Genomic DNA, 27408 nt, shown 5'->3' on the forward strand with positions numbered 1-27408 from the left:
TCCTCGCGAAGCTTCAAGAGAGTCATCGCTACTAATGGAATCAGAGGATATGCATAACTTTGCCCCAATTCTGGGTGAGGGCATCTGAGGCTGGTTTGCCATCTGTACTATACAGGGAGCAAAACCGAGGCACCTTTCTATTGCAAGGGGACATAAGGATATCCACATCCGGGCTTCCTCTGAGGTGGACTATCTGATATGGGTAAGTGGAATCTGACTTGAATTAATGTAGTTATAATGATTATAACATCCAGCATTATATTTCTTTTCTGTATGTTGCCTTGTGTAATACCTATCAAATTTGCTCAGGCGCTTAATAGAGCAATATCCTCTTTTATTTGGAATGGAAAATGCCTTTTACGCTCTAACTGCATCCAGGGCACAGAGTGGGCTATTTTTTACCTAATTTTAAAAAATTGGGCAGTGCAATTACAGATCATGGTGTTTTGGTTCTCCTCTTGCTCAGAGTCATTGGATAGAAATTACAAATCAGGCAGTTGCACACTACAATTTGGGCTCGTTAGTTTCAGAACTCAGGCTCAAGTTAATTATAGTTCTTCTCCTTTGAGCCAGTGATGCGGATCTTGGAAAAGTAATCAGACAATTATATTTTAATCCTGCAATATCTCCATTAGCACCAATATGTCTCAAGCTGGATTTGGCTGGATAAGATAATAGGGACTGACAAAAATACTTCATTTAATTAAGGAAGACATCTATGCCAGGAGAAAAGGTATAGTGGATATGCAAACAGATGTACTTATACAGCATTCTGTCTGAGTCAAGGGTGACGTTGTTAAGTTCTAATAAGACCCTGAATCTGATTGAACTTATTTTTTCGAAGGAAAAATGCAACTGCTGGGCTTATTGCAAAAAATACTTTCACACTTACATTTGGAACAGTTTTTATATGAGAAAAAAATGGGAGTTGGATATGCGGGTAACATTATCTAAGTATCAGTGGGTTGAAATTTGGGAAAATATAAGCAAATTTCTATCTGAATGACCTGTTTGGATACTGAATATAAAATACTATAACCAAACATATCTCACTTCTAAGGGGTCCAGACACTTGGAGAAGGTTGTTTATTAAAAGGAACCTTTAAACAGAGTTGAGACTATTCCGACATACAGGTTCTGAGGATTATTAATGAAATCACAAATCTCTAACTACTAGTCTACTTGTTTATTTATTTATTTATTTAAAAATGTTTATATACCGCTTTTACAATTCGAAAGAATTAATCAAAACGGTTTACAACCAAACATACATAATAATAAAAACTTGTTGATGCAGTACTGATTCTGATGTTATAGTATTAAACCAAAGGCAGCTGGCTAACTTTTCGTTGTTAACTGCAGGGTTGGTGATACCTTCTAGATGGAAGTGCATTAATCCCCCTAAGATTCTGGATTGGTAATAGTATTTGAAATGGAATGACCCCCTGCATTCTCCATCTTTTGGTCTTCCGTTGTCTTTCCTTTTTAAAATGCTGCTCAAGTCTCTGAACCAGATTTTCTCTCTTGTTCTAATATTTTGTAGAACAATAGCACGAGAGCAGCAAATACTGCTCCACCTGAGAAGAAGACCAACCAACAAACTAGATGACAGGAGAAGGTGGGGCCCAGGCATCACTGATCTACCGAGACAGAGAGAGAAACTCCACACCCTAGGCAGTGGGAGAGAGGGGGAGAAGAACGATGGAGACAGGCGGATAGGACACAGAGGAGAGAAAAAGACAGAAACAACCGAGACAGTGAGTGGAAGGCATGAAGAAAGGTGCTCACGGTATTCCTCTTGCTCCGGAAGCTGGAGATGGGATAGAGGGTGCAGTAGCTGGTGAGGCAGCCTCCGGGGTACAATGGGGCGATCTCATTGGGTGAGAGCAGGGCCTCGGCTGTGTCGGGAACATACCAGTCTATGGTGATGTCACTCACCGCTGGCTCCACGGACTTCTTTAGAGACCTGATCAGCTGGTGGAAGAAGCAAGGAAGTGTCCTCATTACAACTTTCTTTTTTTTACTCGGGTTTCCACCCTGAGCACAAACTTTTGTCAACAATGACCACATCCTGCACTCGGAGAGGGGGGCAGGCCTGAGACCATAAAGCCAAACACCACCAAAATTAACATTGCGTCCCCTCGTGCTTTCTCTCTGGTCTCAGTTGCTCTCTCTGCCCAGTCTCAGCTGTGCCTCTCATCCTTTTTCTTCTCCTGAGGGACAGCTGATGGCAGAAGCCTCATCTGCTCCTAGTAAGTAAGACTTGCTGAGAAAAAGCACCTAAACCTTACAAAAAAAAAACCCCAACCTATTACCGTCTGTATATATTGTAGACTGGTTTAAGGTTAGTGTTTAATTTAAAGTTTATAATTGTGTGCGTGTTTTCTGGGAAACCAAAGCTTGAATTAATTATATGTGCTGGTTTAAGCTTAGCATTTAATTCCAAGTTTTATAATTGAGAGTTTGCAAAGCTCGCTTACTTGATCTGAGAATGCAAGAGAACCAGTTCCTTGGCACGTATTTACTAGTGTAACTCCCACCCTCCCTAGTCACATTTTTTGATATATAGATGGCCCACCATACCTATGTAACGTGCTCACACCATATGAACCAGTGGGAATGTTACGGGCATCTCATCAATGACTGCTTGCCATTCCTTCTCTTACTACGATTACATTAGAGTATATCAAACAGTCATAAGAAGTTGCCATACTGGCTCAGCCTGAGCCCAATATCCTGTTTCCAAAATTGGCCAATCCAGGTCACAAGTATCTGGCAAGATCCCAAGCAATAAATGGATCCCATGCTGCTATCATGCAGTGATAAGCAGTGGCTATCTCTTACTCTAATTGGATTATAACAGTTTATTGACTTCTCCAGGAATCTGTACAAACCTTTTTTAAACCCAGTTATATTAATTGCCTTAACCTTAATTCCACAGCTTAATTGTGCGTTGAGTGAAAGAATTTTCTTCAATTTGTTTTGAATGTGCTACTTACTAACTTTATAGAGTGCCCCCCTAGTCTTTGTATTTTTTCAAATAATAAATAACCGATTTACATTTACCTGTTCTATTGCACTCATGATTTTATAGACCTCTATCACATCCCCCCTCAGACATCTCTTCTCCAAATGATAAAGGAGCTATTCCGTCTCCTTTATCATTTTGTTTACCCTCTTATGTACCTTTTGCAATGCAACTATATCTTTTTTTGAGATACTGTGAAAAAACTGCACACGCTACTCTAAATGCACCTCACAAAGGAACGATACAGGATATTATGACATTTGCTATTTTATTCTCCATTCCTTTCCTAATAATTCCTAACATTCGTTTTTCTTTTTTGACCACTGCAGCACACTAAGCCAAGGATTTCAAAGTTTTGTCAACTATGATACCCATGTCTTTTTCCTGGATGGATGATAACTCCTAAAATTATGCTACTACAGTGTGGGTTACTATTCCCCATGTACATCACTTTGCACTTGTCCACATTAAATTTTATATGCCATTTAAATGCCCAGTCTCACAAGATCCTCCTTTCACAGAATAATTTTGTATCATCTGCAAATCTGATCACTTCACTCGTTGTTCCCTTTTTGAAATCATTTATAAATACAGTATATTAAAAAGCATCAGCAGTGATCGCTGAGGCACTCCACTGTTTACCCTTCTCCACTGAGAAAGCTGAGCATTTAATCCTACTCTCAGCTAATCAGTTTGAAATCCACAACAGGACATTTCCTCCTATCCTGTGACTTTTTTATTTTCTCAGGAGTCTTTTCTGGGGAACTTTGTCAAAGTAACATAGTAATGACAGCAGAAAAAAACCCAAATGGTCCATCCAGTCCAGCCAGCAAGTTTCTTATGGTAATAACTGCCACTCCATGCAGACTACCCCCATGTTTCCTGTTAAAGGTAATAACTGCTGTTCCATGCAGGTTACCTCCAAGCCTTTTGTTAAGCGGGTAATAATATTTACAATCAAAACCAAGCAACTGTCAAGCCCCATAACAAAATTACTGCTAGCAACATTTTTACAGGATGAGCAATCTTCTTGATAATTTAGGCAATGCTGCTTGAACGTGCTTTGCTATTGGACGAAGCAGCCCTGTGCTTTTTCCCTAATGTCTGTATCTCAGTGCCCTGGACTGTAAAAGTCGGGATCCAGCATTGGCCATCATCTGAACTCAATTCCCCTTTTTCCCCCTGCCAAAGTGGGGAACAATGTTGCAGTTGCATCAGAAGCACCAAGGCTAATTGGTTAAGGAAGTAGTCCTCACGCCTTCTGTTAAGGGGAGGAACTGGTGCTCCGGGCAGATTGCCCCCATGCACTCTTTTCTTCTTTCCCAACGTCTAATCTTTACGCTTCCACATTGTTTTTATCCCATGCCCTATTGTTTTCATCCTGACTGCCTCTTCCGGAAAGGCATTCCAGGCATCCACCATCTTTTCCATGAAGAAATATTTCCTGATGTTGGTTCCGAGTCGTCCCCCCTGGAGTTTCATTTCATGTCAAACGCCTTCTGAAAATCCAAATACACTACATCCACTGCTCACCATTATCCACGTTTATAAACCCCTTCAAAAAAAATGTAGCAGATTGGTGAGGCAAGATTTCCCTTGTGTAAATCCACGCTGGCTGTGTCCTATTAAACCATATCTTTCTATATACTTTGTTCTTTTAGAATAGTTTTCTACAATTTTTCCCGGCACGATCATCAGGCTCGCTGATCTTTAGTTTCCCAGATCACTCCTGGAGCCCTTTTCAAAGATCGGGGTTACATTGGCCACCCTCCAGTCTTCAGGGACAACAGACAATCCCAACGATAGGTTACAAATTGTTGCAACCGTCCCTTCCCGACGACTGCACTCCTCCTACCTCTCTCCTTTTGCTCCACCTCTTGCTGTTAATAGATGCCTGGCTGCCGCGGCGTCTGTCTGCCGTCCTCTCCGGCGTCCCCGCACCGGCTTGGGCGCTGCCTCCCGCCATGCTCTATTTGTATCTTAGGGCGCGTGCGCCACGCGGCCCTCACTCTTATTTCCTACTTGGCGCGAACCTCAGGGGCGTCCCCCTGTGATGACTTCACGCTGCCCGGATATTTAAAGCCTACTTTGTTTGCTAGCCTTTGAGTTAGCAAGGGGGATTCTTACGGATGGGATTCACTCTCCGTACCCAGCTACTCTGCCTCTCCAATCTTTATTGGACTCTCTAATGCTAATGGGGTACCCGCTCCTCAGGGGACTCACTTGCTTTTCAGGTCGCTATCAGGAAACCGGTACTCGCTCCTCGAGGGCCCATGTTCCCTGACTCGCTGCCTGCTCAGATTTGCTATCTTCAACACCAGTGAGTACTACCATCTTCACCTCAGAGCTGTTCCCTGGAACCAGGTACTCGCTCCTCGAGGGCCTGCCTCCGTTCCAGCCCTGGTGCCATCTCTTACGTGGAACCGCTGTGTGAGTACATTACCTTCAAGCCTCTCAGCTCTCAGGGATCAGGTACTCGCTCCTCGAGGGCCTGCCTCCGTTCCAGTCCTGGTGCCATCTCCTACGTGGAACCGCTGTGTGAGTACATTACCTTCAAGCCTCTCAGCTCTCAGGGATCAGGTACTCGCGCCTCCCTGCTCTCCCTATCCTGGGGTTCTCCATACTGGGGCTTGTGCTTATTCCACTGTACTCATTATTCTCAGTTCTCTCCACTACAGCACTGCTACCGGAGGAGTTGTTGTTCCAGTGCCTGAGGGATACCAGCCCTGCCGGGCTACATCAACTACTCATCACTGCTACCTCTGGTAGCTGCACAACACTGTTTAAATAAAGATCGATCTCTGTGTTTGTCCTCAGCTGAGCCTGACCTGTGGCCCCTCACAGGACTGCCCCCCGTGGGCATGGTCAGCTGCCACAGTGTCCAAGGGTCCACCCAAACCTCACTAATTATAACACAAATTACCAGTAACATATCTTCAATTTCATTTTTTAATTCCTTTAGAACTCTAGGGTGTATACCATCTGGTCTGGGCGATTTGAACTTTTTAATTTGTCAATCTGCTTTATTACATCTTCCAGCTTCTTGGTGATTTGTATTTGTTCTTTTGATTCATCACCATTGACATAGTTTTCTGCACAGGTTTCTCCCCAACATCCTCTTCAGTCTTTAGTCACCAAGGTCCCAAATTATGGAATTTGTTACCTATATAGATTCATATGGAAGGAAACTTCATAAAATTTAGGAAAGGAGTAAAAACATGGCTTTTAACCAAGTTTTTAATGGACTAGTTTCTTTCTACTGCTTTTAATATTTCATTAAAGTATTTAATGTTTTATGTTGCTATATCTTGTTGTATGTTATTTATACTCAATGTGATAAGTCATATGTTCTATTTGTTTCTTTAAGTTTGTTTTTAGTAATGTAAGCCACTTTGTTAAATTGTTTTAAAAGTGGGATATCAAAAACCAATAAATATAAACATAAGAATCTTTACAATTTGAGTCAACAGAGATTTAAAGCAATTTACAATTAACCAAGCTCCTCCATGGTGAGACCGCACCTTGAATACTGTGTGCAATTCTGAGCACCGCATCTAAAAAAAAATGTAGTTGCACTAGAGAAGGTACAGAGAAGGGCGACCAAAATGATAAAGGAGATGGAACAGCCTCCCTACGAGGAAAGGCTGAAGAGGTTAGGGCTGTTCAGCTCAGAGAAGAGACAGCTGAGGGGGGATATGATACCTGTCTATAAAATCATGAAAGAACAGAACAGGTAAATGTGAATTGGTTATTTACTCTTTCTGATAATAGAAGGACTAGGGGGCATTCCATGAAGGTAGCAATTAGCAGATTTAAAACAAATCAGAGAAAATTCTTTTTCACTCAATGCACAATTAAGCTCTGAAATTCATTGCCAGAGGATGTAGTTAAGGCAGATAGTATAGCTGGGTTTAAAAAAAGGTTTGGATAAGTTCCTGGAGAAGAAGTCCATAAACTGCTATTAATCTTGTTAATCAAGTGTCCAGAACCCTGTCGAACCTTACATACCGAAAACAAATAACTGCCTCTCAGAAATCTGAAAATGGGCCACATTCAACAAAACAGCAAAACAGAGGTGCTAGTCCTAGATACCACTCCTACCCCACATGTCATGCTGCAACAGGAAGCTGGAATAATTTTACACCAGAAGTGCGGACTGCTGCTGGACACAACAGATGCATTCCTATAGCACTCTCCTTGTGTCATACTCTGGGAAACACACAAAGGGTTAGGGTGGGCAGTACTGGTGGATTCAGGGGAAAGGAGTAGATCTTAACCATGTCCTCCGGCAACAGATTCCACAGCTTGATAGTATACGGAGTCAAAAAGTACTTTTTACAATTTGTTTTGAATCTGCTGGTTGCTAGTTTCATGGAGCATCCCTTTGTTTTGGTATTATTTAAGCGTTCCCACCCCACTCATGATTTCATAAACTTCTATAAATGTGCCCTCTCGGCCATCTCTTTTCCAAGCTGAAGAGCCCCCCCCCCCCCCCCCCCCAGTCTGTGCAGGCTCTCATCAGATGTTCCATGCCCCTTATCACTTTTGTTCCCCTCTTCTGAACGTTTTCTAGTTTTGCTGTGTCTTGCTTGAGATGAGGCAACCAAACCTGCACACGGTACTCAATGTTAGGTTGCACCATGGCCTTGACGCAGAGACAATGTGATCTTTTCCATTTTATTCTCCATTCATTTTCAGATCATTCCTAACATTTGCATTTTTGGCTGCAGCTGCACACTGACCCGAGGATTTCAATATTCGGCCCACTAGGACTCCAGGGTCTCTCCTGGATGGTGACTCCCAATGTGGAACCCAGCAATTTAAGCTTGCCCTGGAAAAGAGTATGTGCAGGTAAAGTGACTGGAAATTGCCACCTTTTATGGGGGTAAAATTCTGTGTTTTCCTTGGGAAAAAGTGCCTGCAGAAAAAAGGAGACGCAAATGTCTGTAGGTTCTTTTTCCCAAGGCAGTTTTCAAAAAGAAAATACATTAACACTTGAAAACTGGTGCAAATACCCCAGTATTCTGTAACAATGTGGGCAGGTTTTAAAAACGACCACCAATGGGCCACGTGAAGGATGGTATAAGAAATTCCCTCAGACACTTTAAAAGACCAGCCACAGCTATCTGGCCTGCTCCTCCCTACGAGTCAACCCAGCAAGGGATTCTGGGCCTGGCAGGATCCCTGCAGCCTTGGATAAGAAGGCAAGGCCCAGACCGCACCAGAGAGAAGACAGGAAGCAGCCTAAACAAGAACTGGACGTATTGGACTGTTGTGAGGCTGCTGAAGTACGTGGCCCCTGCACTGTACTTTTGGTTTGGCTTGTAAATAAAGTCTTTTATTGTGTGGAACCAGCCGGCGTTGGCCTCACTTTTGTACTCCTACCTGATTTCCATTCCTGATCGACCACATATGGTGTCATCAGTAAGATCCCTGTTCTAAGCATGAAGCACAGATAGGAGCCCACAGAGACAGAAGAAGAAACAAAAAATTGTTTTTTTTTTTGTCTGGGGCTTTGCTGCAGGGACAGCCTGGAAATAGATTATAGCAGGCCAAGGGGGCTAGCCCCACCTGAAATAAATAGGGGATACCCAGTTAGTAAGGGCCAGCCAGGCCAGAAAGGGTTTTATTGTTTTCTTTTTCTCCTATCCTGGAGAATCTCCAAGCACCACTGCTTGCACAGTTGGAGAAGCAGAGAAGATGGAGCAGGTAATACAGGGCAGCAGCAGCTACAGAAGTTCATGCAAAATTTACATGAACACTTCACCCAGCAACAGGGGACACTAGTACATATTGCCCAAGCAAAGCAAGCAGCCACAACCCAGATGAATATGTTACCTCCCATTCTGCTTAAGATGAAAGCAGGATAGGACCCGGAGATCTTCCTGAAAAACTTCAAAAGGACCACCCGCCTATCGGGTTGTCTAGAAATCAACTGGAACACTTACCTGGCAAATTTAATCATGGAAAAAAGCCAACCAGCCTTTCAATCTGGATGGAAGGGCCACCCATGCAGAAATCAAGGCTACCATACTAGAAAGAGCTGGGTATATCTTGGTACATACTGGCAGCAGGTCTGGTGGGGTCTCCTACAGCCCGGGGAAGGCTCTCAAAATGTTTCATCATCTAAAAGATGCCGGCTGGAAGTGGCTGCAACTAGAGGCAAAAACTTGCCTCAAGGTAGCCAAACAGATGCTCTTTGAACAGTTCTTAGATGGGCTTGACTATCCCACGTGGAATGGGGTCTGCTGCCACCTAGGGCTCATTTTGGAAAAAGCAATAGAAATGGCAGACGTTTTTCACCAGGCACAATGCCCAACACGGTATGGAGGGTATAAAGACAGCCTGCACAGTCACCATGGCGTGGTAACGAGATTGAAGGACACCATCAATGATCCTCTGAGGCGGACAGCCCATCTTCTGTAACCAGACTACCGGCCACAGCCTCTCCCGCTTGCTTCAACTATGGAAGAAGAAGTCATTTGGCAAGGGATTGTCATGAGGGAAGTGAAGTTATGGATGTCAGCTTTAGTGATGCAGCCAACAACAGAGAGTAAAGTCCACTCGGAGAACGGCAAATCTCCAAAGCAAGGATGATCCTCAAACTGAAGAAAAAGGGAACCTCAGAGATACTGGCACAACCCAGGAATGAGGCTACGGATACTTTTTCCTTCTGGGTCCGTTGTGTGGGGAGTGCACATGAGGAAAATTGCTGCCTGTATGGAAAGGCAGAAAATGAAGAGCCCTTAGGAGAAGCGGCTAAAGCAAAAGGGAAACCTGCCCCGCGGGCATCTTCTTTTTGTAAGACAGAGGACAATAGAAACAAAGAATGCCTAAGCCTTGAAGATATGGAGTAGGAACACAAGAAAAATACATGAAGGAGCAGGGAGTGGATGTCAAACCCTAGAAGGAAAATGAAAAGTGAGAGCATAAATGGGGCATGAACTTTTTCAGATTGTAACTTTGCAGACGTTCCTCATTCAGGACTTAAGGAGTTTGTGATCCAGGTGTAACTGGATGAAGTTCCCATCCAAGCTTTGGTGGATTCAGGGTCAGTTAAGAACTTCCTGCAAAAAGAACGTATCAACCATAAGAGGAAAGAAACACTTGCTTGTATACACAGGGCCCTACAGAAGTGTCCAACTAGTCAGGTCCTGCTGACCACCCCAGCAGGACAAGCCATTATGGAAGAGAAAGTCCTTTCTGAGCTCCCATACCTGGTCATTCTAGGATGCAACTGTCCCCAGTTTGCAACCCTGTGGGGTCAGCTCCATGGTAACCGGGGCAGGTCATCTTTGAGGAGAGTATGTCCACGGATCAAGATACATGAGCCACAGAGGAGGAGGCCAAGAATTAGCTCAGGCTCAGATGGATGCTCAACCTAACAAGCCTGAGTTGAGTGGGAGGGATTGAATAAGAAATTCCCTGAGGACACCTTAAAGGACAGGCCATAGCTATCTGGCCCAGTCCTCTTTAGGAGCCAACCCAGCAAGGGATTCTGGACCAGGGAGGATCCCTGCAACCTTGGATAAGAAGGCAAGGCTCAAAAGGCTGGGGAGGCCCCAGAGAGAAAGCAGGAACTGCTGTGAGACTGCTTAAATAAGTGGTCTCTGACTGTACTTTTGGTTTCGTTTATAAATAAAGTCTTTTATTGTGTGGAACCAGCCTCACTTATGTTCTCCTGGCTGTTTCCCAACCTGTGGTCACTCCCGAGCAACCACAGGCCAACTGACTCCCCGGCAGATTTCCTGTTTTTTTTTTTTAACTTTTTATTTAACCATCAAGCAGGCAGCACGTAAGAGCAAAGTCATAACAAATGTGCATTACAGCACTAAACTGCCCCCCTTTCTTTCATTTCCAAATAGTTCCAATACGGCTTCTATATTTTTTCATATAAAAACAACTTTTTACGCAGGAAGTATGTCAGCAATGGCCGCAATGTCATGCATTTGTTTATACCAGCGAGAAAGTTGCGGTTGAGACTTCCAATGTGCTGCAATAGTAAATTTGCTGAATGGACGAGGTGGTTACACAGCTTATGCTGGGCACTCGACAATGACAAATCGACCCAAACTCCAAGAGGGCACAGCACAAGAGACAAGCCCACTGGACAGCCCAATATTTCTGTCAAAATCACCCCAACCCATTTCCAAAAAGCTAGCACCAGTGGGCAGGCCCACCACACATGAAATTGAGACCCCTCCATCCTACACTCTCTCCAGCATAACCTAGGAGCTACTGTAGTGAAACATGCAAAATACTTGAGATATCAATATGTTCTTCTCACCAGTTTGTACATCAACTCTGATCTGCAACTGCAGATCAAAATTTTATGTATTCTTTTCCAAATACCCTCCCAATCTCTATTAGCACCCCAAGCTCCTCATTCCATTGAGCTATCAAAACTGCATTAGTTTCTTGTCCTTCCAGAGTCAAAGTGATAGCTCTGTATAAATGTAAAATAATCCACTTATTGGGACCGGACACAATAAGCACCCGTTCTACGTGCAAGAGCATTTTCCTTTCCCAGATCATCCCCTCAGATTTAATGATTGGGTCTTCATACCTACAGTACCTGAATGTAGTCCATTGTTACTGACAACCTTTGGCCCACCGGCATTTTGATTCTTAGTCCTCAGCTCGTTCTCTGCCACAATGTGGTCCTCTGATTTGTCGTATTCAGCATACCCAACACTCTCTGCTCACACTGCACGGTGACTGCGAGGCCTCTGCCATCCGTTGCGCCGCAAGCTGTGAAAGGTTGAAACATGCCGGGCCAATTCTCAGTCCCCAAGCAGTTCTCCCACATTCAAATAAAAGAGATAGCCTGCAAAGTGAATCCTGCAACTCTCCCATCTAATACCTTCACCACAAGTTGGATGTTGAGCCCGTCGGTCGCAGACAGCTGCAACCTCTCATGCTCACCTCTTTTTTCCCTGCACCGGCCATTCTTGGTAGAGTGGCAGTCTCCGCCAGCAAATGCCGCCTTCCTCGGCGTCCCTAGACGGCGTGGGCACTGCCAACCACCATTTTTAATTCGGCACAACTTAGGGCGAGCGCTCACCAGGGCCTCCTATGTACATGTCATGGCGGGAACCTCAGGGGCATCCCCTCCGCATGACGTCACCTGCCAGTGTACTTAAGCCATTCAGCCTGCTCCTTCTACGAGTTAGCAAGGAGACTCATCGTTGCTCAATTCCACATTTCTACTGGACTTGTTCCGGCTATCTCTGGGTCTTGGAAGTCTTAGGTACTCACTCCTCGGGGGCCTTGCCATGTCCTGGCTATCCGCTCCTCGGAGGGCCTTCCTGCCTGGAGAATCTAACTACTCATTCCTTGGGACTTTGCTTAGTACTGCCTTGTGAGTACGTTACACATCTTCATCTACCTTGCTGAAGGATTCCTACGGCATACCTCGTGCCGCGGGCCACTACCGTACTCTCTTCAGCGACTTCTCTTCAACCACTCTACGCTACAGGACACGGATACATCACCTCCCAGTTCCTCTGGACTCCTGCACCTCAGCTACCATCTACAGTACTGACTCTGCGGGCCACTACCGGATCTGCACACTCAAGGTATTCCACTCTGCAGGTGAAGTTGCCTGGTGTACCCTGCTCCGCGGGCCACTACCAGGTCTATACTACTGGGCATACTTCACTATCCTGGACTGAGTTTACATTCCCGCTGCGGGTTCTGCCTTGATTTCAGCTTAATAAAGTCTATTACTGCTGTGTCCTTCTCTGCTGAGGCCTCGCCTATTGTAGTGAGGCTGTACATGGCTCCTCCCTGTGGGTGGAGTCACCTCTCACTACGATCCAGGGTTCACAGTCATACCAAGAACATAACATTGGAATTGCCCCATACCCTCCCCCTCCTCCCCACAGAGACCCATAGACACATGCAAGTGCAACTATAGGACCAAAAAGAGAATAAAAAGGCAAACAGGAAGACTGCAATAGACAAAACAAAAAGGAAAGCAGAATAAAAAAGGAAAACAAAGTCAGTGTTGAGAGATCACACGCTCCTCTGCATATCGTGACTGTTACTGCTGCAAAGTTCCACCACTCCCCACGCCAGCCACTCTGCGCATTCAGGCCTCAGAGCCTCCTGCACTAGGCCGTGGTGATCTTGCTGGCTCCATTTGTTGGCGCTTTGGCAGCACCTCCTCAGTTTGTTCCAAATAACTCTGCGCCTCCATCACAGATTCAAAGATACTCAGCTTGCTACTGATTGTTACTTTGAATTGAGCTGGGTAAAGCAGTGGTTTTTAATCGCGGCCTATCCGGCCCTCTTTTTCTGCACTAAGTCCAAGAACTCCTGAAAGAACATCAACCTCTGATTCTGGTAACGGTATTTCTCTCTTTTCTCTCGCCGCATTCAGAATTTTCACTGGCCTAGCGCACGATGTGCTCTCTCAGCTTTGATCTTCCCGCCTTTCATCGCAAGCCCAAGTATCTCCGGGAGCCAGCAATAAAAAAAAAAAAAAAAAAAAAGCAGCTCTGAGCCTTTAGCACCTTCTGGGAGGCCCACTGATTTGATGTTCCTCCTGCGGCCTATGTTCTCTAAATCATCAACCTCTCAGTGAGCTCCTTGAACCTCCTCTCCAAGCCCTCCAATTTGCAGCCTGTCTCAGTCACAGCCATTTCAGTATCATCCATCCGAATCTCAACGGCTTCTATGCGAACAGTAGTTTCCTGCACAGAAGCTACCACCTCAGACACTTTTTCATCGACCACCACCAGCTCTCTGTTAATCGTAATTGTCAGCTTAGTAGAAAAGGGTTCAAATAAATCAGTGAGCTGCTTCGAGTGGCTTACAGGAGTCCCCCCAGTGCAGGCCAATCCTCATCCAAGGCCTGCTCCCTGCTGCTCAGGGCAGCTTTAGAACCACTTTTCAGTGTTTTAGATGGCTGATCAGCCCACATAGCAGACAGGGATTTTGAGGGCACATTGTGGACATCTTCCAGACAATCTATTTTGCAGGAGTGCTCAGGATGGTAGTGGATTAGATGCTAGAAGTGCAGGAGCTGCAGCAAAACACATCTGCCCTGTTCAGCACATCTCATGATCCAGATTTATTGTTTTTAATGTACATGAAATAATTTTTGTTATTAATTTTTTGCCTGTTTGCAAGTTTCTCCTGAAATTCTGGAAGACTGGGCGTCAATATGGCAGATTAAATATAATGTAGACAAGTGCAAGGTGACGCATATAGGGAAAAATAATCCATACTGTAGCTACACGATCTTAGGTTCCATTTTAGGAGTTACCATCCAGGAAAAAGATCTGGGTGTCATAATTTATATTACAGTAAAATAAACAGCTCAGTGTGCTGTGGCAGTCAAAAAGCAAACACAATGTTAGGAATTAATAGAAAGGGAATGGCAAATAAAATGGAGGATGTCATAATGCCTCTATATCGCTCCATGGTGAGACCGCACCTTGAATACTGTGTACAATTCTGGTCACCACATCTCAAAAAAGATATAATTGTGATGGAGAAGGTACAGAGAAGGGCAACCAAAATGATAAAGGGGATGGAACAGCTCCCCTATGAGGAAAGGCTGAAGAGGTTAGGACTTTTCAGCTTGGAGACGAGACGGCTGAGGGGGGATATGATAGAGATGTTTAAAATCATGAGAGGTCTAGAACAGGTAGATGTGAACCAGTTATTGTCACTTTCAAATAATAGAAAGACTAGGGGGCACTCCATGAAGTTAGCAAGTAGCACATTAAAACTAATCGGAGAAAATTATTTTTCACTCAATGAACAATTAAGTTCTGGAATTCATTTCCAGAGGATGTGGTTAAGGCAGTTAGTGTAGCTGGATTTAAAAAAGATTTGAATAAATTCCTGGAGGAGACGACCATAAACTGCTATTAATCAATAGGGAATAGCCACTGCTTGTTGCCGGCATTAGTAGCTTGGGATCTGTTTAATGTTTGGGTACTTGTGACTTGGATTGGCCACAGTTGGAGACAGGATACTGGGCTTGCTGGACCTTTGGTCTGAGCTAGTATGGCATATCGTATGCTCTTACTTGGCCTGCTTTATTAATAATATGGGCCATTATTTACTATACTATATCTGCCAGTGCTTTTGCTCTTTCTTATTTTCCTCATTTGGATCTGCTTTCCTTTTTTTTTTAAAGGATGCATTTTTCACAGCACCATTTAGCCAATGAGGGAGACACGTCTCCTTTCAACCTTTTTTAATTTGTGAAATGCATTTTATCTGGGCTTCCAAGATGGTTCTTTTAAACATTCACAGAAGGCTGTGGAACGCAGAGCAAACACACTAAGAAACTGGTTAATGCAGCAGGTGTGTGTTGCTAAGGATACATAAAAAATGGTCCATATTAAATCAAGGTAGAAGCGAAGAAATATATAATAGAGAGTATGTAATTTGAAGTTATCACAGCATTTATTGAAGATCAGTCCCCCGACACGGAAGCACATCGGGAGGGACGAGCCACATGGTATATGTAATGATTGATAACAAACGTGTTGAATGGAATCTCTGAGGAAATAAGAGTAGTCAATCCCAAGGAGGTAAGTAACGTGGCAATATTAACAATTATCACCTACCCCCTACGTAACCAATGACGTGCAAAAACGTCATAACTAGCAATGGGGCAGCTACAAAAAATAATATATAGAAGTTAGATATAATGTGACCACCAAAAGCAATGTGTCGTATAGTTGGAGAATTAAAAACCACTTAAATCTCAAAGAAGGTGTGTAAATGGGACGAAAAGACCAAAATGAATGCAAAAAATATTGAACAGTACGGTACTTACCTATAGGAGAAATGGGATGAAATAATGACAGTATTCACAGATTAATAAACAATGAGGCCGTCAGGGTCACAATAAGAGTGGTGCCATTGTACCAAGGTACTTATGAAATCTGAAAGCAGAGGGCAGAAGCACGTGGAAAAGTGGAATGGGGTAAGTACCGTACTGTCAAAAATGTTTTGCATTCATTTTGGTGCCTTGGTCCCTCCCGATGCCGTGTCGGGGGACTGATCCTCAACGAATGCTGGGATAACTTGAAATTACATACTCTTTGTTATATATGTTTTCCTGCATATTTGGTTTGAATGTAAACCGATGTGATATGTAAAATCGAACGCCAGTATATAAAAATTAATACATAAATAAATACATACATTTGTTCTGCTTTTACCTTGATTTTTCATGTACCCTTAGCAGCACACCTGCTGCATTAACCTCTTTTAAACATTCGCCGTGTCTCCTGCATGTAACTGATCCTTTTAGTTTCCTTCTAACTCGTTTACTCCTGCCATCATAGTGTACTACACATTTCTATACACAGACTCTGGGGGCCCCCCACCCTTACACAATCCCCGAGTTTGTGACAATCCTATAACCTCACTTATGCAGTCCCTAGATCTGTGAGGATCCTATAACCTCACTTATGCAGTCCCTGGATCTGTGAGGATCCTATAACCTCACTTATGCAGTCCCTGGATCTGTGAGGATCCTATAACCTCACTTATGCAGTCCCTAGATCTGAGAGGATCCTATAACCTCACTTATGCAGTCCTTAGATCTGTGAGGATCCTATAACCTCACTTATGCAGTCCCTGGATCTGTGAGGATCCTATAACCTCACTTATGCAGTCCCTGGATCTGTGAGGATCCTATAACCTCACTTATGCAGTCCCTAGATCTGAGAGGATCCTATAACCTCACTTATGCAGTCCCTAGATCTGAGAGGATCCTATAACCTCACTTATGCAGTCCCTAGATCTGAGAGGATCCTATAACCTCACTTATGCAGTCCCTAGATCTGAGAGGATCCTATAACCTCACTTATGCAGTCCTTAGATCTGTGAGGATCCTATAACCTCACTTATGCAGTCCCTGGATCTGTGAGGATCCTATAACCTCACTTATGCAGTCCCTGGATCTGTGAGGATCCTATAACCTCACTTATGCAGTCCCTGGATCTGTGAGGATCCTATAACCTCACTTATGCAGTGTCCCTAGATCTGAGAGGATCCTTTAACCTCACTTATGCAGTCCCTGGATCTGTGAGGATCCTATAAGCTCACTTATGTAGTCCCTAGATCTGTGAGGATCCTTTAACCTCACTTGTGCAGTCCCTAGATCTGTGACAATCCTATAACCTCACTTACGCAGTCCCTAGATCTGAGAGGATCCTCTAACCTCACTTATGTAGTCCCTAGATCTGAGAGGATCCTATAACCTCACTTATGCAGTCCCTGGATCTGTGAGGATCCTATAACCTCACTTATGCAGTCCCTAGATCTGTGAGGATCCTATAAGCTCACTTATGCAGTCCCTAGATCTGTGAGGATCCTATAAGCTCACTTATGCAGTCCCTAGATCTGTGAGGATCCTATAACCTCACTTATGCAGTCCCTGGATCTGTGAGGATCCTATAACCTCACTTCCCTGTACGTACCAGGATCAGTCCAGGACACCTGGGTTGTGACTCCGCACCAGTAGATGGAGACAGACTAAAACTTGTGGGCGGAGCATATATGCCCCTGTGCCAGTCACAGCCCCTCAGTCTTACTCTGTCTCCAGTAGGTGGTGCAGGTCAGGTCACAGCTCCTTCCTGCCCTGGTTCTGGTACTCCGTCAGGGTCGGTTCTTTCTTTTTCTTGGTTTTAGGCCAGTTTAGTGTTGTTAATTGGGATTTTGATTTTGCTAAATTTGATTTTGCTAAATTGTCCCTGAGGTCCCGTCCGCCCTGTCTCCCAGGGGGGTTGTGAGGTCCTGAGGGGACTACCCCCCCCTGGTTGAGGCCGCTGCTAGGGTCGAGGACCCGGCTTTCCCAGTAGCAGCGTCAGGGGTGACACCGGGGAGCCCGGTTCACTCACCCCTGCTGGACTAGGGCTCCAGGACCGCGGACAGCGACAAGCGTTGTTTTGTAAAAAAAAAAAAAAAAAATTGTTTTACTTTTGTTTTCGGTTCTCTCTGGCTTCAGCTCTCTGCTGCTTTGCGTCGCCGCTCCGTGGGGTCTCCGGGGGGGGCGCCGCTGGCAGGGGGGAGGCCGGGGGGGCAGCCGGGGGGGCCGGTTTCGCTAAATTTAATTTTTCCTCCCGGTGCGCTCTTCGCCGCGGCTCGTCGGCATGCCTCGTGGCTCGGCCTGTCGGGCCTGCGGCTCGGCGCGCGCGCGGCTTTACCGCAGTGCTCTGTGTGCGGCCTGCTTCCCGGGTGGAGAGCGGTCATCCGGGGCGCCTCGGGGGGGCTCGATCCCGCAGCGCACGATCGCCGCCGCGCAGGGGGGGGCTCGGCAGAGCGGCCCCAAGACTTTTTCCCGCTGAGCGCGGGAGTGGCGGCCATTTTGGCCTCGGACCGTGAAATGGCGCGGGAAACGGCAGGAGCCTCGGGCCTGCCTCCCGCGCTTTCTCCTCAGCGGGTTGATACAGGGGGGTCCCCTCGGGGGTCCCTTGGTCCCCGGGGGTTTTCAGAGGAGGATTCTTCAGCCTCGGGGTCCCTTTCGGAGGATTTTGCGCTGTCGTTGCGCAAAGTCCTAAAGTGTACGTGCAGTAAGCGCGGCCGGGGGGGACCCCGCAATGCCCCCCCCAGGGAAGTCGTCATGCAATCCTAAGGGCGCTGCGGAGGGGTCCCGGGGCCCTTCCCGAAGTACGCGGCTTCCTCGTGGCGTCCCACAGGAAGCCGATTCCGATTCCCCCCTGCGGTGGACTCTGATTCCCCTGAGAAGCCCCTGAAAGGGGCCGACGGAGAGGGGACGGACGAATCCGCTCAGCCAGGCGCCGGAAAGGGATCCCAAGCAGTGGAAAATGATGATCCCAAGGTGTTCCGGCTCTTCCGCAGGGAGGACCTGCCACCCTTAATTCCGGCCATTCTCCAGGAGCGGGGCATAGAAGCGCCTCTGGTGGTAGTCCGTCAGGAGGCAAACATGGATCCGGTCCTGTTAGGTCTCTCGGCTCCGGCAGTGGCTTTCCCGTTTCTTCTCCTCGACGAATATTCTGTTCCGGAATGGGACACCCCGGAGTTAGTTTTGAAGGTCAGTAAGGCCATGGACAAGCTTTACCCGCTTCCGGAGGATGCGCTGGACCTTCTCATATTCCCCAAGGTGGACTCAGCGGTCTCCGCGGTAACAAAGAGATCTACCAATTCCGGTCACGGACGCGGCAGCTCTCAAGGACCTTCAGAACAGGAAGCTGGAAGTGCAGCTCAAGAAGATTTCGAGGTTTCCGCGCTGGGAGTGCAGGCCATCTGCACGAATTTCGCCATGCGGGCCAGTCTGCGCTGGGCCCAGGTTCTTCAAGCCAATGCGGATTTTCCGCAGACGAGGCAGCGCAGGCAGATCGTTTGGAAGCTGCAATAGCATATGGCGTGGATGCGCTGCACGATTTGCTGCTCACGTCGGTTAGGTCCATGGTAGCGGCTGTCTCGGCACGCCGACTTTTGTGGTTGCGCAACTGGGCGGCGGATGGTTCTTCCAAGGCTCATTTCGGGGCATTACCATTCAAGGGACTTTGCTGTTTGGCAAGGAATTGGACGAGTTAACGAGTTCCCTGGGGGGGAAAAACAGGGCCTTCTAGCTTCCCGAGGATAGATCCTGGGCGAGGTCCTCGTTTTCGGCCAGTTCTCTTTCTCGGGGTCCCAGGAGGTCGCGTCCTCAAAGGTCGTCCGGGCGCTCGTATAGGTCTTCCTCCTCCCGTACTCCGCAGTGGCAGCAACAGTCCTTTCGAGGTAGGCGCTTCGGTAGACAAGGAGGTGCCTGGCAATCACGGCGCCCAAGTCTTCGCAATGAAAGGGGGTCGGCCCATCTCTCGCCGCAGCCTCGGCACGCCGTTTCCAACGGCGGGGTACGGTTGATGTCATTTCCGAGAGATGGCCCGGTGTAACGGCGGACCAGTGAGTCCTCATGGTCATAGGACGCGGCTACGCGTTGGATGTTGCTCACACCCCAGCGGACAAGTTCCTGGTCTCGCCTTGCAAGACTCCCGAGAAGAAGGCGGCGGTGCTCGACACCATCCAACGCTTAGCAGGCTTGGGAGCTATTTCTCCAGTCCCGGTCAGCCAACACGACAAGGGCCGTTACTCCATCTACTTCATCGTCCCAAGGAAGGACGGCACGTCCAGACCCATTCTGGATCTCAAGGGGTGAACCGATGCCTTCGGATTCCTCACTTCACAATGGAGGCGATTCGTTTAGTCATCGCCGCGGTAAGGCCCGGCGAGTTTCTAGCCTCCCTGGAGGTCGGAGCTACATCTTCTCACGGAGGCATATCTTCACATAGGCATTCATCCATCGTTCCAACGCTTCCTCAGGTCTGCGTCCTAGGGCGGCATTACCAGTTCCGAGCGCTCCAGTTCGGGCTCGCGATGGCCCCACGTACATTCTCGAAGGTGATGGTCGTGGTGGCGGCGCAGCTGCGCCGAGAAGGTCTCTGCGCCGAGAAGGTCTCCTGGTCCACCCTTACCTGGACGATTGGTTAATTCGGGCAAAGTCCGAGGATCAGTGTCGGATGGCGGTAGCCAGGGCCCTCCACCTTCTGCAGTCCCTAGGATGGGTGGTCAACTATAGCAAGAGTCATCTGACACCCACGCGGACCTTGGAATATCTGGGAGCTCTTTTCGACACGAAGCAGGGCAAGGTGTTCCTGTCACACGAACGGAGGTGCAAACTGCAAGCTCAAGTACGTCGCTTATTGTCTCTCCGCTAACCGCGGGTCTGCGACTACCTTACGGTCCTAGGGTCTAGCTTCAACGCTGGCACTGGTTCCCTGGGCATTCGCTCATCTGCGTCCATTACAGTCATCCTTACTATCCCGCTGGAAGCCGGTCTCTGAGGAATTCCATCTACCGCTTCCACTCAAGGGACACGCGAGGTCCAGCCTGCTCTGCCTGGGGAGCTCGGTCCAAGGCCTATGGCCCGTGTCGCAAGCCCAGTGGTCTATCAATCGCCTAGAGCCCAGAGCGCGCCTAGAGACCAGAGCGGTCCGTCTGGCCCTGCAAGCCTTTCTGCCGTTGCTGCGGGGGAAGGCAGTTCGAGTGTTGTCGGACAATGCGACCACAGGGGCATACATCAAACGCCAGGGCGGACCAAGGAGCCCCCAGGTGGTGGAGGAGACTCAGCGCTTGATGGCCTGGTCGGAGCTACATCTCAGCAACATAGCAGCGTCTCACATTGCGGCAGTCGACAACGTGCAGGCGGATTTTCTCAGCCGTCATCGTCTGGATCCCGGAGTGTGGGAGTTGGGGGACGAAGCTTTCTGCTCATTTGCAAAACGTGGGGGGTGCCCCACATGGATCTGATGGCCACGTGGCACAACGCGAAGGCCCCGCGATTTTACAATCGATGTCGAGAACGGGGGGCAGAAGGCGTCGATGAGTTGGTGCCTCCCTGGCCGACGGATGTGCTGCTCTACGTGTTTCCCCCGTGGCCGATGATCGGCATGATTCTACGGCGCATAGAATTGCACCCGGCCGAGGTAGTCTTGGTGGCACCGGAGTGGCCGCGCCGGCCGTGGTTTGCAGACCTCGCCCAGCTGGCGGTAACGGCGCCCCTTCGGTTTCACGGTATGGCGGGCCTGCTCCATCAGGGCCCCGTCTGGCATATGTCCGTGTCTGGGTGGTCTTTGAGGACTGGTGCGTGCAGCGTGGGGTGGTCTCCACTTCGGCTTCCGTCTCCGACATTCTGGCGTTCCTCCAGGCTGGTCGCCTGGCGTGCAGTTCCCTTCGGGTTCAAGTGGCAGTGCTCGGTTGTTTGCAGGGTTCAAGTGGCAGCGCTCGGTTGTTTTCGGGGTACGGTCCGTGGTACGTCCCTAGCGCTCCACCCGGACTTTGCTCGCTTCCTCCGGGGTGCCAAACGCCTTCGTCCTCCCTTGCGTCTTCCTTGTCCGGCTTGGGACCTCAACTGGGTTCTTGTCCGGCTTGGAACCTCATCGGGGTTCTCTCCTCCCTATGCACGGCGCATATTGAGCTTTGAAACGCGCGACTCTTAAGGACCTCACTCTTCAGACGGCGTTCTTGGTAGCGATCGCCTCGGCGCGGCGTGTTTCCGAGTTGCAGGCCCGGTCCTGTAGTGAACCCCTTTTTGCGTATTTCCGATTCCGGAGTTTCTTTGCGCACAGTTCCTTCCTTCCTACCGAAAGTGGTGTCGTCTTGTCGTATGAATCAATCGGTGGAACTGCCCGCTTTGGCGGCCAGGGAGTTCTCTGTTCCAGAAGCGAGAGAATTGCGGACGCTTGACGTGCGGAGGTCCCTCCTCCGATATCTGGAGGTCAGTAATCCGTTTTGGGTCACAGATCATCTGTTTGTCCTGTTCTCTGGTCCTAAGTAAGGGGCCGCAGCGTCTCGCACAACGATCGCCCGGTGGCTTAAGGAGGCCATTGCTTCAGCGGTGGCTTAAGGAGGCCATTGCTTCGGCGTACTGGGTGCGGGGAAAACCGCTTCCCGTGGGCCGGAGGGCTCACTCGACTCGTGCGCAGGCGGCACCTTGAGCGGAGGCTTCTCCGGTATTGCCTCAAGAGATTTGCGGGGCGGCTACCTGGAAGTCGTTGTATACCTTTATCAGGCAGTTCGGGGGATGTCCGGGCTACCGATCCCGGAGGATTTGGAGAGAGGGTACTCCGAGCGGGACTCTCTGCTTCCCACCCTCGGTAATTTAGCTCTGGTACATCCCAGGTGTCCTGGACTGATCCTGGTACGTACAGGGAAAGGAAAATTAGTTTCTTACCTGATAATTTTCGTTCCTGTAGTACCAAGGATCAGTCCAGGATCCCGCCCGCAGTGCTACGCTGAAGTAATGGAGAGTCCGCTCTTTGTTCTGAATTCTTCTGTTCCGCTTGTTTAACTCTCTTGGTTGGAGAGTCTGTTTCCAGGAGGGGTGTTTTTCCCCGTTCTATTAGCGGTTTCTAGCTAGTTTAGTTCTCTGGTTGTGTTCTACTTTGACATTACGTATGACTGAGGGGCTGTGACTGGCACAGGGGCATATATGCTCCGCCCACAAGTTTTAGTCTGTCTCCATCTACTGGTGCGGAGTCACAACCCAGGTGTCCTGGACTGATCCTTGGTACTACAGGAACGAAAATTATCAGGTAAGAAACTAATTTTCCTTTATGCAGTCCCTAGATCTGAGAGGATCCTCTAACCTCACTTATGCAGTCCCTGGATCTGTGAGGATCCTATAACCTCACTTATGCAGTCCCTAGATCAGTGAGGATCCTATAACCTCACTTATGCAGTCCCTAGATCTGAGAGGATCCTATAAGCTCACTTATGCAGTCCCTGGATCTGTGAGGATCCTATAACCTCACTTATGCAGTCCCTGGATCTGTGAGGATCCTATAACCTCACTTATGCAGTCCCTGGATCTGTGACAATCCTATAACCTCACTTACGCAGTCCCTAGATCTGTGACAATCCTATAACCTCACTTATGCAGTCCCTAGATCTGTGAGGATCCTATAACCTCACTTGTGCAGTCCCTAGATCTGTGACAATCCTATAACCTCACTTACGCAGTCCCTAGATCTGTGACAATCCTATAACCTCACTTATGCAGTCCCTAGATCTGAGAGGATCCTATAACCTCACTTATGCAGTCCCTAGATCTGAGAGGATCCTATAACCTCACTTATGCAGTCCCTAGATCTGTGAGGATCCTATAACCCCCCATTTATACAATCCCCAAAAGCCTATGATGACCCTGTAATCCCCTGCCTTTTACACAATCCTTGTATAATGCCCCCCACCCCTTATACAAGCTTTAGGCCTGTGATGATCCTATCACCACACTCCCTCCCCCCTTTAACATAAACCCTGGGCCTATAAGGATCCTGTAATTCCTCTTACACAAACTCTGGGCTTGCAAGGAGCTCAGGAGTCACTTACAGAAACCATGAGCCTACAAGGATCCCATAACCCGCACTTACAGTTACCCGCTGCCCGGTATTGCTCTGCTCTTCCTGATTTTGGTAAAGGAGGGCCAGCATCCAGCAATTTAATCACTGGCATTCTGCCAACCCCTCCCCAGCAGAAAACCACTCTCCCAACCCTCATGGCCCCTTTGCCCTCCCCCGCAGACATTTTTCATCTGAAACAGAGACCAGGCCTAGGCCCAGCCAGTGGCAGATGTAGACCCCCAGCCTCCCTTAGGTGTGTGGACAGCCGTCCATCCCCCCACCCCCACCCCCGGGTGCTTCTCCGATGACATGTCAGTCCTGCAGAAGCAGCTACTGGAGATCACTTCCACGCACTGGGGCAGCTGCTTCTGGGCCCTTGTCTACTCTGCCTATTGGTAAATTCAAGCTTTAGCCCCAGCATGGACACTAAAGCTGCAAGCAGCTGTGAGAGGAGGAGGTTGGGGGCAGAGCCCGCATGTGCATGGCCACAGCAGGGCCTGGGAGCAGAGTGTGCACGAGCTAAGTCCCCAGCCCATGCGTCTCACAGCTGCCAATGCCTCCTTTACAGTTATTTATTTGATTGATTTATACTCTGATTTTCAGACGGATTAGACATGCGGGCGCTGTAGGCCTAGGACCAGCTCCTGTTTCAGAAGGGAAGGTCCATGTCATGGGGGGGGGGGGAGGGGGGAGAATAAACCGTCCACAGGGAAGAGGAGGGGGGCTTGTGAGGATGCCTGCAGGAGATGGAAAGTTGAGATTGAGTTTGGGGGATTGAAGGTTCCTTTTATTTTTTAAATTTGGCAATCCTACCCTTTTACCCAAACTCTGCTATGGCAACACTTGGCACAATTTTTAGTAGGAAGGCTTTAGGGCCCAGTTGGCCAGTATTTGGTTGGCTTGGCCAGTTTTTCTGAAAGGGAGGGCTGGTCGTCAGCACCACCTTAACAGTGTGGTAATCAATCAGTGGACATTTCCTTGACTCCAGGGGCTTTCCCATTCCCCAGCTCTCAAGCCTTGACTCCACTCTCACTCCCCTGCCCCGTTCTCCTTAATGATAACCGCAGCAGCAGCTAGCGGGAGGGGGGCTTGTGAGTGGGGGCTCTGTGAGGCCAGTGTGTGCTCACAGATCCAGTAGCGGCCCCAGGCCTTCCTCCCGTGAGTGTGCTCACCTCCACGCTGCTGAAGCAAGGCAGAGTTCAAGCAAGTTAAGGAGAGAAAGGTCTGATTTTTTTTTTTTAAAGACCCTGGTACTGATACAGGGGGATCCCAGCTTCCATTCAGTGACCTGGAAAGAGTGCAAGAAGGAATTACCTTGGGCTGCAGTCTCTCCCCCTCGCAGAAGAACTCTGCTCTGCCCCCGCTCACCTTCGCCACCCCCTTCAGAAGTCTGTGGCAGACACTGGAGCCAAAGCCAAAGCTGAAACATCTGAAGAAACATTCAATATCAATGAGGTTATCTGAACAAAATTAAGGACATTGTCAATATAATCACACTGCAGCCTTCCTGCCATCACACTGCCATCTCTCACAGCAGCTGTCTTGCCATCACACTGCCATCCCACAGCAGCTGTCCTGCCATCACACTGCCATCTCTCACTGCAGCTGTCCTGCCATCACACTGCCATCTCTCACTGCAGCTGCCCTGCCATCACACTGCCATCTCTCACAGCTGCCCTGCCATCACACTGCCATCTCTCACTGCAGCTGCCCTGCCATCACACTGCCATCTCTCACAGCTGCCCTGCCATCACACTGCCATCTCTCACTGCAGCTGCCCTGCCATCACACTGCCATCTCTCACAGCTGCCCTGCCATCACACTGCCATCTCTCACTGCAGCTGCCCTGCCATCACACTGCCATCTCTCACTGCAGCTGCCCTGCCATCACACTGCCATCTCTCACTGCAGCTGCCCTGCCATCACACTGCCATCTCTCACAGCAGCTGTCCTGCCATCACACTGCCATCTCTCACAGCTGTCCTGTTATCACACTGCCATCTCTCACAGCTGCCCTGCCATCACATTGCCATCTCTCACAGCAGCTGTCCTGCCATCACACTGCCATCTCTCACAGCTGTCCTGTTATCACATTGCCATCTCTCACAGCAGCTGTCTTGCCATCACACTGCCATCCCACAGCAGCTGTCCTGCCATCACACTGCCATCCCACAGCAGCTGTCCTGCCATCACACTGCCATCTCTCACAGCTGCCCTGCCATCACACTGCCATCTCTCACAGCTGCCCTGCCATCACACTGCCATCTCTCACAGCTGTCCTGCCATCACATTGCCATCTCTCACAGCAGCTGTCTTGCCATCACACTGCCATCTCTCACAGCTGTCCTGTTATCACACTGCCATCTCTCACAGCTGCCCTGCCATCACACTGCCAGTTCTCACAGCAGCTGTCCTGCCATCACACTTCCATCTCTCACAGCAGCTGTCCTGCCATCACACTGCCATCTCTCACAACAGCTGCCCTGCCATCACACTGCCATCTCTCACTGCAGCTGTCCTGCCATCACACTGCCATCTCTCACAGCTGTCCTGTTATCACACTGCCATCTCTCACAGCTGCCCTGCCATCACACTGCCAGTTCTCACAGCAGCTGTCCTGCCATCACACTTCCATCTCTCACAGCAGCTGTCCTGCCATCACACTGCCATCTCTCACAACAGCTGCCCTGCCATCACACTGCCATCTCTCACTGCAGCTGTCCTGCCATCACATTACCATCTCTCACAGCTGTCCCGTCATCACACTGCCATCTCTCACAGCTGTCCTGCCATCTCTAACAGCAGCTGCCCTGCCATCACACTGCCATCTCTCACTGCAGCTGTCCTGCCATCACATTACCATCTCTCACAGCTGTCCCGTCATCACACTGCCATCTCTCACAGCTGTCCTGCCATCTCTAACAGCAGCTGCCCTGCCATCACACTGCCATCTCATCACAGCTGTCTTGCCATCACATCACAGGTGACCTGCTATCACACTGCCATTTCACAGCAGCTGCCCTGCGATCATACGCCACTCTTGCTATCACATTGCCATCTCATTGCAGATGTCCCACCATCTCACAGCAGCTGCTCTGCCATCAAACTGTCACTGACCTTCCATCACACTGCCAGCTCAGCGCAGATGTCCTGCTATCACATTGCCATCCCACAGCAGCTGTCCTGCCATCGCACTCCCAACTCTCTGCAGCTGTCCTACCATCCTGCCAGCCGCACTGCTGAATATGAACGGCTATCTTAAAGATAAGTTTATTTGGCTAACTTTAGAACAGCTCTATGGCACAACCAGTAAGCTGTGAATACTAACCCCTTAAACTGAAAACATTTGTTGATTTATATTATGAATGTTAATTTTATAAACTGTTGTGATCTTTATATGGAACAATGGTATATAAAACGTCTAAATAAATAAATAAATGTTATCCGGCTGAATATCAGAGTTAGTCAGATAACCAGGGCCGGTGCAAGGGGATTAGG

At 48.4% G+C, this 27408-nt stretch overlaps 1 protein-coding gene across 1 annotated transcript in view; it reads right to left on the reverse strand.

Annotated features, from left to right (window-relative positions):
- Nucleotides 1-27408, reverse strand: part of VWA5B2 (von Willebrand factor A domain containing 5B2) — a 453973-nt gene that overhangs the window by 57137 nt on the left and 369428 nt on the right. The window contains exons 48-49 of the mRNA XM_029617330.1: nucleotides 25225-25339; nucleotides 1789-1974 (exon numbers count right to left, since the gene is read on the reverse strand). Of these exons, the coding sequence (XP_029473190.1) occupies nucleotides 1789-1974; nucleotides 25225-25339 (301 nt within the window). The remainder of the gene's footprint in view (nucleotides 1-1788; nucleotides 1975-25224; nucleotides 25340-27408) is intronic.

The sequence above is a fragment of the Rhinatrema bivittatum genome, chromosome 9 (genome assembly GCF_901001135.1).
Source record: "Rhinatrema bivittatum chromosome 9, aRhiBiv1.1, whole genome shotgun sequence".
In the NCBI taxonomy this organism is placed as follows: domain Eukaryota; kingdom Metazoa; phylum Chordata; class Amphibia; order Gymnophiona; family Rhinatrematidae; genus Rhinatrema; species Rhinatrema bivittatum.